The 11,499-nt window shown below is 53.7% G+C and overlaps 1 protein-coding gene across 1 annotated transcript in view; it reads left to right on the top strand.

Moving 5' to 3' along the window:
* Positions 1–595: 595 nt before the first annotated feature.
* The window catches only part of ENTPD6 (ectonucleoside triphosphate diphosphohydrolase 6), a 15,085-nt gene continuing 4,181 nt past the window's right edge, over positions 596–11,499 (top strand). The window contains exons 1-9 of the mRNA XM_007451443.1: positions 596–887; positions 2,512–2,588; positions 4,811–4,954; positions 5,886–5,961; positions 6,772–6,807; positions 7,537–7,625; positions 8,804–8,883; positions 9,533–9,597; positions 11,226–11,327. Of these exons, the coding sequence (XP_007451505.1) occupies positions 596–887; positions 2,512–2,588; positions 4,811–4,954; positions 5,886–5,961; positions 6,772–6,807; positions 7,537–7,625; positions 8,804–8,883; positions 9,533–9,597; positions 11,226–11,327 (961 nt within the window). The remainder of the gene's footprint in view (positions 888–2,511; positions 2,589–4,810; positions 4,955–5,885; positions 5,962–6,771; positions 6,808–7,536; positions 7,626–8,803; positions 8,884–9,532; positions 9,598–11,225; positions 11,328–11,499) is intronic.

Here is an 11,499-nt window from a genome sequence, read left to right as displayed (position 1 = left end):
GCAGGAACATGTATATGAATGACAAGAGGTATCTGTTGTGAAACTCCCAGGAGAATGAGCCGTTTCTCTGATCTGTCTGTGGCTCTGCAGTCCCCAAGGGACAGGATCTTAAACCTTTAAAAATAAGTTACCAACTTGGGAGAAAAAGGGAGCGTGGAGACAATGGACTGCATATACATCTCTGTTACCTTGAAAGGTCTGGGGACACCACGCCCACGTGGCTTTTAAAATAGCAGCGAGTTTAGAGCCGTTTGCCTGGCCTAGCACCTAGAGGGGATGCTCGGGCTGTGGGGCTGTGGCCCAGGTCAGCACCTGCAGGACCGACAGCCTTGGACGGGTTGTCTAGTCTCTACGAACCTCAGTTCCTCTTCTGCAAAATGGGGATTCCACCTTCCAGAATCATTCTGAGGATCAAATGAAACTTCTGAGTCCACAGGAAAAATGCAGACCTGTGGACAAAGTTGTGGTTGAAGGGCTTTTGTCCCTGAGCGCAGGGATTTCTGACTTGCCCTAGAGCCTCGCAGCCTCACGGGCTTTTCCTGCCTCTCCTCCCATTCCACCAGCCGCTGTGGCACAGTCCTCAGCAGACAAGGAAATGAGAAAAATACCAAACAGTGGGAACCTGAGGATGACGAAGGTGGCGTACCCGCTGGGGCTGTTCGTGTGCCTGTTCATCTACGTCGCCTACATGAAGTGGCACTGGGCCTCCGCCACCCAGGCCTTCCTCGGCATCCCCGAGGTGGCCACGGGGGCCCGGAGGGGCCAGCAGTTCCGCAGTCCCCCGGGGACAGCTGCCCGCGGGCCTGAGGTCTTCTATGGCATCATGTTCGACGCGGGGAGCACTGGCACCCGAGTGCACGTCTTCCAGTTCACCCGGCAGCCTGGAGGTACCGGCTAGTAAGCCCCGGCCGCGCTCCCCTGTCCTCCGTCTCATAGCAAAGCATGGGCCCTCAGGGTGGGCTGGACCCCCGGCCTGGGACTCCCCGGGGAGCCTGTCGACAGTGCCATTGTCCAGGAGTCCCAGATGTCCTCATTCGCACTGGCATCTGGTGACCACCTAAGGGCAGCTGAGATCCCAGAGGGCGTTGGGGCGGCCTGTCCCCTCCCCGCATCCCGGGCCGGTTGGGTGTCCAGGATCATGACTTAGGCCAGAGGCCGCGTGGGGTGAGTTTAAGGAAGGAAGTCGCCCCAGGTTCAGACCAGTGGGAACCGGGAGTCCAGGAGCGTCAGGCACGTGAGCAAAGACCCGGAGCCCAGGCCAGCATGGAGCCGCCCAGTGCGGCAAGGCAACAAGGGTGACAGGTGGCTGTGGCCTCAGTGAGAGCAAAGCTGGGACCAGAGCCTGCGGGCCTGGCTTCCCGGGGGGTGCTGGGGAGGAGTGAGGGTGGAGTTTGGGCATCTTCACCAGCGGGCTTCTCCCGTGGGGAGACCCCCAGCGCTGCCCAGTCCCCCCTCTACCCCTTGTGGGTCGGTGTTCACAGCTGGGGTCCCTGCCCTCTGCTTCGGCGCTGACCCTTCTGGGCGTTTAACTGAACTGGTGTCCCGGATGCCTTTAGTAGGTCTCTTCAAACCTCTCATGGCACGTTTATCTACTTTTCATCTGCTTTATTTTTAAACTTGTTATAATAGTTAAATATATGCTGGACTTAACCTACCTCCAAAATTGGTTTTGAAGCTAAGTTTAAGGCAACGTTGTGTTGGCATGTAGTCCTTCAGTAGCCATGAACCGGCGTGTTTTCTTTGGAGAGACCTCCTTACAGAAAGTTTATTACTGTTTTTTCCTCCTTGGTCTATGTGCCTGCATTCGGACAGCACCCCTTGGCCTCGGTGTGCCTGGGAATACTCTCCCTTGCTGTTAGCACATGAGTCCAGACCCCTAATAATCTAAAACACTCAATTTTTAAAACGAAGGCTGAAATATTCCTTTTTAAAAAAAGAATAGAATGTATAGAATAGAATGTATTAGAATGTATAATGCGTCCTATCTAGAATTAAGAAAATGATTTTCACATTTGCAGTTTGCAGTTTGGAATCATTTGCCCTGCTCCTCTGTCGGGATTTTTTCTGTTTGTTTTTTTGTTTGTTTGTTTCTTTGGCCACGCTGCTGGTGTGCAGGATCTTAATTCCCAACCAGGAATCAAACCATGCCCCCTTCAGTGGAAGAACAGAGTCCTAACCGTGGGACCACCAGGGAATTCCCTATTTCTCTGTTTGTTGAATCAGCAAGAATTAACTATGTTAAAATTTAACATTTTAAATGGGTAGTTTTGGGTATTTAAATTATACCTCAATAAAGTTGATTTTTTTTTTAATAGGAAAAGTTCTGGCCAAAACATTAAGTATAATATTGGTTGTGTAGCCAAACTAAAGAGGCAGAGTTTAGATGAGAAACAATGAAGGTCTGTTTTCAGAAGTCTGCCTTGAAAGTGTGGCTCCTCATAGTTGTATAGGTTCATGTATTTGTGTTTGTATTCACACTTGTACCTGTTCTAAAACATGATTTTCCTTTAGAAACTCCCACCTTGACCCATGAAACCTTCAAAGCACTGAAGCCAGGTCTTTCTGCTTACGCTGATGACGTTGATAAGGTAACAGTGTTCTCTCATCTCTCTTTGCTCATCAAATTTGCCTTCTGTCGATTTGTTAAAGTGACTCTCTTTCTCTCAGATGCAGAGCCGTCCTCCCAGAGCAGCGTCTCTGCTGTGCTGACCTGGGACATTTCACTGCGTAGGACAGTCTGTGGAGGACACTGGCACCCGCGGGAGGTCCCACCACCACCCCACATACACTACACACCACACCACACACACTGCACATGTATACACATACACACCACACGCACAACCACACCACATACACAGCCACACACACCACACCACATACAGAGCACACACACATACACCACATACATCACACACATATACACACACACAGCCACACGTATATACACAGCCACGCCACATACACACCACACCACACATGCACAGCACACACATACATATACACCACACACACACACCACATATATCCCCCAGCTGGCCCACATGCCGCCCAGAAGTTACGATGTGATTTAAAAGCACAAACGCTTCAAACTTAGAAAAAGCATTATTTGAAAGTTTAACTTTTTTTTGTTTCGGTTTCTCTGATTGAAGATGACAAATGTTCACTAAAAAAATTAAAGTCAAAAAAATGTATTATGCAAAATCCACAGAACCAAATAAGTGTAAAAGAAATTTAGCTGAACTGTCAAATGGTGACTTTGGTAAGTCGGTGGCGTTTACACTTCTGAGCTGCACGAACACAGGGCACCTGCGTTCCAGGGGGCTCCCGAAAGCAGCCCCTCATGCAGCTGTCGGTTCCTTTGGCCCCAGCGCGTCTTAAATCAGAAGCTGACGCAGCATTCTTGCCACAGATGCATCCTGATCGCAGACAGTGAGGTCACGGCCTTGCTTTCCTGTAGCTTGGTTAAGAAACAAATTGAAAACAAATCAAAATGAGCGACTCTAGAGGTTAAACCTGATTAAATGATATATCTTGGAATAAACTCATGGGGCTTTTAATTTATTTTTATAAATGTATTTATTTATTTACTTTTGGCTGCATTGGGTCTTCATTGCTGCACGTACGCTTTCTCTAGCTGCAGAGAGAGGGGGCTACTCTTTGTTGCGGTGGCTTCTCGTTGCAGAGCACGCACGGGCTCTAGACACACGGGCTTCAGTAGTTGTGACGCGTGGGCTCAGTAGTTGTGGCGCGCGGGCTCTAGAACACAGACTCAGTAGTTGTGGCTCCGTGGCATGTGGGATCCTCCCGGATCAGGGCTTGAACCCGTGGCCCCTGCCTTGGCAGGCGGGTTCCCAACCACTGCACCCCCAGGGAAGCCCCTCATGGGGCTTTTTAAATCTTACTCGTTCAAGCAGGCAGCACATATTCACGTGGGGTGACTTGTACACCTTCCCAGCGGTCAGCGAACCCCTCCCACTTCCTCCAGGAGGACAGTGTCCCTGGTTTCTCACTGTCCTGTGTTCTCGTCCCCTCTATTTACACACACAGTGGAGCACGTTCACACTGTGTGCGCTTTGCTCCCGGGGCTGAAAAGTGTGCCTTGGACACTGTGCCCCGTCAGAAAGTAGGGAGCTCTGTCCTGCCGCGCGTGTGCACGTTGCACCCGGAGAGCCAGCCCCTCTGGAGGGCCTGTAGGTGACCCCCCACCCTTCGTTCCTCACGGTTTGGGAAAGGCTGCTCTGTGTCATCTCATGTGCACTTCGTTCCCCTCACATGCCAGAGCGTCGCCTGGGTGAACTCTTGGGGGTTTCTGAGTGAGAGGCACACGTGTCCCCCACAGGCATTGCTAAACGCCCCCCAGCATCGTACCCTCTACACGCCTGGTGAGGCTTCACGGCAGTCGTCCCCCGCCCTGCCCAGCCTGCCCTCCACGGGCCCTGGTCCAGCATGGAGAGCTCAGCATTCCGGCAGGTGAAATGATTCCTCGGTGTAGCTCTTCACGGGTTTTAGTGCCGTGAGGGACCCCAGAATTCACTCATGGTGTCCAGGGCCGTTGCAGCTCGTCTGAGGCTGCCTGGGGCTGGTGGCAGGGCTGGCGGGGTTCCGGCTGCCAGGCGCGTAGAACCCTGGCCCGCTCCGCTGCCGAGGGTCTGCCCCATGCTCCTGCCTGCACCACTTGAGTCACTGTTTCTACTGATTTGGAAAATTAGAAAAAATATATTTATAAATTAATAAAACTGAACGGGTGGGGAGCACCTGTGACCCTGCACGCTGAGCGCAAACCCTGCTCTACCCACCATGTTCACAGAGCACCCCGGGAATTCAGGAGTTACTGGACATTGCTAAACAGGACATACCCTTTGAATTCTGGAAGGCCACCCCCTTGGTCCTCAAGGCCACAGCTGGTTTACGTCTGTTACCAGGAGAAAAGGCTCAGAAGTTACTGCGAAAGGTGAGCTCATCCAGTTACCCCAGGGCGGGTGACTTGTGATAATTGAAAACATGGAACATCAGCCCGCGTCCAAGCAGGCAGACAGGCCACGGAGAAGCTCCCCAAGGAGGGCAGCTTGTCGAAATGTTAGCGGTGTCGCCTTCGGTGGAGGGGTTGTGGATGAATGATGCTTTCTTTCTCAGGATGTTTAAAGCTATTCATGTTTTCTAGAATGAATCTGTTTTATAAAAGGAACAAGTTCGTATTAAAAATATATTTTGTGCTTTTGAAGGGCTTCCTTCCATCCCAGAACTTGCCGAGTGTCTAAGGCCGTGGGACCTGAATTCTTGACATTTCGGCTCAAGCCAGCCGTCCTCGTGGGAAGTGCAGGTTCTGCTCTTGGTCTGATGTTCAGATGTGACTGCTGAGGAGGCCCCTTTGTGTCTGCGCAAGCCCTGCACCTCCCTGCAGGCGGCTCTGGAGCCTGTCTTTGACATGTGCTTGCAGGGTTCTTACCATCACGAGTCAGGGAAAGTGTTCTCAGCAAAGTAGTCCTCCTCCGCACTGTTTCTGAACCTGTTAGCTGCTAAATTATGACAGATTGTTGCAGGTTTGTCAAGGCCCCTTATAAAAACTACTGAATACCTTCACATGCTCAAGTTGGATTGTGGGACACAAGTGCAGACGTACTGAAGTTTCTATGTATCAATAATTGCTAAAAAAAAAAAAAAATGGAGAAGGAAATAAAGCCAAACACAGTTGCTCACTGCTTTCACTTCCCCTGTGCCAGGTCCTCTCCCAGGAACGTGCCCACCAGGCCACGTGGCGGCCCAGGGCTGGGATCCGCCTAGTGGGGCTTCCCACCCCTCGTGTCCTGTCCTAAAGCAGGGCAGTGATTGGGACTGTGAGTTTAGATTCTAAACGATAAAGGCTTGTGTCTCTTTACATTTAGGTGAAAGAAGTGTTTGAGGCGTCGCCGTTCCTCGTAGGGGACGACTGTGTTTCCATCATGAACGGGACAGATGAAGGTAGTCGCCAGAAGTGCCATGTGCCATGAGGCTAGAGCATGGGCTCTAGGCGCACAGGCTTCAGTAGTTGTGGTGTGCAGGCTCAGTAGTAGTGGCTCACGGGTTCTAGAGCACAGGCTCAGTAGTTTTGGCACACGGGCTCTATAGTGCAGGCTCAGTAGTTGTGGCGCACGGGCTCTATAGTGCAGGCTCAGTAGTTGTGGCTCACGGGCTCTATAGTGCAGGCTCAGTAGTTGTGGCACACGGGCTTAGTTGCTCCACGGCATGTGGGATCTTCCCGGACCAGGGCTCGAACCTGTGTCCCCTGCATTGGCAGGCGGATTCTTAACCACTGCGCCACCAGGGAAATCCCATCTTTTCTGTTTTAAGAACATTTACAGAGAATCCCCAGTTGCTGATGCGTTAGAATGTTGCTGTTGCATTAATTCTAAGGAGAGTCACTTCATAAGGTTCCTTACTAGCTCCTGACTTTAAACGTGACCTTAAGAGTTTGTTTGGGTGGAGGGAAAGGGAACATTTGTTTCTCATTCCACCTCTTCCAGAAAGAGACAGTTGATAAGGAGTGTGACCAAGAGATGTGACAATTTGGCTGAGCATGCTGCTTTTTAGCCTGGTGTCTTCTAGAGCAGTCTGCCAGCAGCAGCTGGATGGTTCTATGAGTGCTGCCCGTTTCTGTAGCTGATCTGGAGGCTGAGAGTAGTGAGGAAGTGGTCTCCCTGTGCTCCTGAAATCGGAAAGCTGTCATGAGTCCCCATTGCTGTTTACAGCATCTCAGGTGATTCAGATGCTGTTTGTGACCCTCTCTTGCAGGTGTTTCCGCGTGGATCACCGTGAACTTCCTAACAGGTGGGTTCCCTTCATCATAAAGCCAGCAGTTCACAGACGCAGGTCTTTAGAGCAGGGGCCTCATTTCCACCCTAAAATAACCCCTTCGGGTTGCTGACCCGAAGTAGGGTGTTGGGATGGGTGGGGCGGGCACCGAGCTTGCAGATGCAAATGCTGGAGATGCAGGGGGTCCTTCTCCAAAGGCTCAGCTCTGCCTCTGCTCCCAGGCGGCGTCCCCTGGCCACCGTCCTCATTCCTGAGAGAAGCCCTGAGTCACACTAGTCAATACTGGACGCGATGCGAATGCTGTTAACCTTATAATTGAAGTCCTGCCGTAGGTAGAACAGGGAACAGGTGGCGAGGAGTCATTTTTCTTAGATTACTCTCAGGATGTGGATTTTTGTCCCTTTCTTGTAACTATGGACAAGACCAGTGTGTCTGACACATGGATGAGAAAGAAGGAAGTTTCCTGTAGGAGTTGCCGCCCCGGGGATCGGGAGCCATGTCAGGTGACAGATCAGGAGCCCAGGCCCCAGGAGCACAGGTTGTCCTTCGTTCAGATGAAAGCCACCACCGGGGCGGCTGTCCTTCACGGCCCCCAAATACACATGGACATTTTCAAGTGGCCACAGCTTCTGTCTGTCTTGTTCTCTTTCCACGGAAGGGCCTGGCTTCTAACCTCCCCTTTTCTGCTGTTCTGTCTGTTTACTAACGGGCATTGCTGTGTGGCTTTTACTCCCGGTGCTGCAGGCAGTCTGAAGACCCCCGGGAGGAGCAACGTGGGCATGCTGGACCTGGGCGGAGGGTCCACCCAGATCACCTTCCTCCCGAGATTCAAGGTAACCCGCTGCTGCCCCCAAGGCCACCTGCCCCATGGGGGAGCCTCAGCCCCGGGGGAAGGTCTGTGCACTCAGCTTCTCTCCTAAGGGTCAGATCACCCGCAGTGAATGCTTCTTAGTTTGATTTTAACTCTGCCTGGAAAAAAGAAAATAGAAATCTGGTCTTCAGCGGGGTGATAAACTAGATACTACCTGGAGACCTTGGGGCAGAGGGTGTGGGGTGGGTTCTTCCCCGCCCCCCGCAAGGGCTTCCAGGGAGGGGCCGGAGTCTGACTCTGATGGGACAGAGCCTCAGGCCTTTTCAGGACGGATGTTCTAAGGCAGGGGTCCCCAACCCCCAGGCTGCGGACTGGTAGGACCGGGCTGCACAGCAGGAGGTGAGCGGCGGGCAGCAAGTGAAGCTTCATTTGCCGCCCCCCATCGCTCACATTACCGCCTGAACCATTCCCCTGTCCATGGGAAACTTGTCTTCCATGAAACAAGTCCCTGGTGCCAACAAGGCTGGGGACCGCTGTTCTAAGTGACACAAAAACATTTCCAGTTGAGACTGCGTGCTGCTTTTAAAAAGTACCTTCCTCATCTGCCACTTTTTAAATTATTACTATTATTTTTAGTTTTAATGGAAGAGCTTTGGGACTCCCCTGGCGGTCCAGTGGTTAAAACTCTGAGCTTCCAGTGCAAGGGGCATGGATTCGATGCCTGGTTGGGGAATTAAGATCCCGCATGCCGCGTGGCATGGCCAAATAAATAAATAAATAAATAAATAAATAAATATAAAACTTAACATTAATGGAATAGCCTTATATTTATGCATAAGTCTTCTGGTTGGGCCGTATTTCCCAGAATGGGTAAATGTTACTCACAGGGAGGAAAGACACGGGACTTCCCTGGCAGTCCAGTGGTTAAGACTCCACGCTTCTACTGGAAGGGGTGTAGGTTCAGCCCCTGGTCGGGGAGCTAGGATCCCACAGGCCTCTTGGCACAGCCAAAAAAGAGGAAAGACAAAGTGTTTCACTGCTTGCTCCAAGCTGTTTCACAGCATGTGATTTGATGAAAGTTTAATTTAATTGAATACATCTGTGAATAGCCCTGTTCTTTCAAATGAATTGAGGGAGTGCGGGACAATTTTTTATAAAGGCCAGCAGGAAAGGTGCTTTAACCCTTGTGTTCTTCCCCAGGGCACCCTTCAGACCGCCCCGCCCGGCTTCCTCACGTCCCTCCAGATGTTTAATAGGACCTACAGGCTCTACTCCTACAGGTTTGTTTTCAGGACTGAGCGTGGAGAGGTCCAGTGTCCAGGCATGTGGCTCAGCTTAGCACTGCAGGCCTCCCCCAGCCTCCGCCTCCCGCCTGGGGAGCGACCAGGTGCTGGGCTATAGACTTGATCCCCAAATCCCTGCTGTGGACCCCCCTGCAGCCTCTCCCTCCCTCCCTCCCTCCTTCTTTCTTCCTTTTCTTCCTCCTCCTCTTCCTTTTTTAATTCACCTGGAGTAAGATTGCATTTCTTCTTTCGTGCTTATTCTCTTCTGCCTTGGAAGAGGTTTTTGGGAAAGTGGGGAAGAGTCCATAGATGGTGCAGGAAGTTTCTGGGCCGTCTTTTTTGCCACGTGGCGCCTTTAATAGATTCTTTTCGTGAGGCCCGTCCACACCATAAAGCTGGGGACCTGTGTGTCGCCCTCGCCAGTGTCCACAGCTCCTGGACGAGCTCCCACCAGGTAAGAGCCTTCGCTTGTCGAGCTGAGGAGCTGGATGCCCTGAACCCCACTGAGGGAGCTCCTGGAAGAAGCAGGAAGCTGCTGCCTTGCCCCTGGTTTCCTCCTTCCCCCCACATTTTGGATCCAGGCTGGTGAACGTGCTGCAGGCGGAGTTGAGGGAGGCCTCCGCTCACCTGGGTTCTCTCTCCGCAGCTACCTGGGGCTCGGCTTGATGTCGGCGCGGCTGGCGGTTCTAGGCGGCGAGGAGGGAAAGCCTGGTGAGTGGGGTGCAGTGTTCAGAGCCCTCCCGGCCAGCAGGACTCGGGAGCCCCAGAAGGCGCCCCCCCAGACCTTGTTGGTGGGCCCCTGAAGACCTCCTCAGTTACTTTTAAAGAAAGATGCTAGTGAAGCGATTTCTGAATCACCGAGTTGCAGGGGGTTCTTAGGAACCCAAGGAACTGGGTGTGATCGGAGTTGGCTTGTTTGTAAGGATTTACCACTGGGCACACGGGAGGGGCTCCGAGGGGGCCTTCAGGGGAGGTTCTGGCTCCTGAGAATGTCTCCTGTGTTCTTCTGCTCTCAAGGGGACTTGGAACGGGCTCTGCCTTCCTCCAGACGTGGCATTTGGGGACGAAGCCTGTGTCTGTTCCCAGGCCCTCTCCACACCATCCTGCCCTGACGTACTTGGCTTGGGACAAGCCAGGCGTTGCTGGCCGGCACTCGAGCCCCTGGGATGTTCAGGGGACCACATGCCCGAGGCGAGCGGGGGCCCTGCTCTGAGGCAGCCTTGGCCTGTCCCCCCGAAGGCCTCAGTCAGATGTGCACAAGCCCACGCATGTTCTCAGCCACGCACACCCCCGGCCCAGCACTTCCGCTGCCTATTCCAGGGCCTGGCTGTTCTGACAGAGCGGGAGTGTTCCACTGGAATTGTTTTCCACGCACATCCTGCTTCAGCTCCTTTATTTTGAATCCTGCTGCTTAACCTCGTAACAGTGGCCCCTTTTTTGCAAACTAAAAACGCGTCCACGTCTCAGAAACACCCACGACCACACTCAGGGCCAGAAAACACTTGTTAGCCAGTGGAGGATGGCAGGCACCTACCTGCCCGTCTGTGCCGGCCTCAGGGTCCTGTCCCTCCTGCACCCCGACCCGGCAGAGCGGTGGGGAGCCGTGTGTCTTCATGTGGGGCTGTGACAGCCTCCAGAAGGGGTGCAGACTCCTCGCTGTCCCAGGGAGGCATCTCCCGCCGTGTGAGCCGTTGTCACTCAGCAGACCACCCACTGCCCTGAGTAGTTGCAAACAGCAGTCATCATATCTCAGGATTGCACAGGCATCCACTCAGCGGTCCCTTTGCTGGGGTCCCCGGGGTCCTGTGAGGTGGCATTTTGGGCGCGTGTCTGGCCTCTACCCCGAAGAGCAGCCTGCACTTCTCCCTGGCGGCTCAGAGGAAGGAAAGCCTCCTGAAGTCCCACAGCCTTGTGTCCTGCACGTTCCGCTGGTGCAGGCGGGCCCAGGCCAGAATCAGGCGGGGACAGGGACCCACTCAGCAGGACGCCAGCAGGCGTGTCCCCAAGGGCTGGCATCCTGGGGCCCTGGAGGCTGCCCCACGGGGAGCCGCTGGGGTCGTCATGAGCGTCGCCTGGAACCCCGAAGCCCCTCTGTGGCCGTGAGCTGGGAGTGGCTCTGCTGGGGCTTCTGCCTCCCGAAGCTGACTCGGGACGCTTCCGCAAGTCCATCCCGCGGCAAAAAGGAAGCGTGTTCCCTTGACCCTCCGAGGCCCTCGGGGCTGACCTGAGACACTCAGTGCTGCCGGCCTCCCCTCAGCGGGTGCCGTCTCAGCTCCAGGCCTGCCCTCACCCCACCACGGTCAGTGCTCTTTATCCGCCTCTGTCTCTTTCTGTTTCAGCTGAGGATGGAGCGGAGTTGGTCAGCCCTTGTTTGTCTCCCGGTTTCAGAGGAGAGTGGGAGCACGCTGAAGTAACGTACAGGGTGGCAGGACAGGAGACAGGTATGGCACGTTTATCCTCCGTGGGTGGCTCGTGAGGGTCGACGGCAGCCCCCTCCCTCCGGACACCTCAGAGAAGCAGGGGGACCGTCCAGCCTCCTTCTCAGACAAGCGTGTACTTGCCCGCAAGCCGGACACGGTTCTGGAATCCCCGGCTCCTGCGGGGTCCCTGCAC

The sequence above is a fragment of the Lipotes vexillifer genome, unplaced genomic scaffold (genome assembly GCF_000442215.2).
Source record: "Lipotes vexillifer unplaced genomic scaffold, Lipotes_vexillifer_v1.1 scaffold670, whole genome shotgun sequence".
Lineage (NCBI taxonomy): Eukaryota > Metazoa > Chordata > Mammalia > Artiodactyla > Lipotidae > Lipotes > Lipotes vexillifer.
Note: the sequence above shows the minus strand (reverse complement) of the source record. Positions and strands in the feature narration are given on the sequence as shown.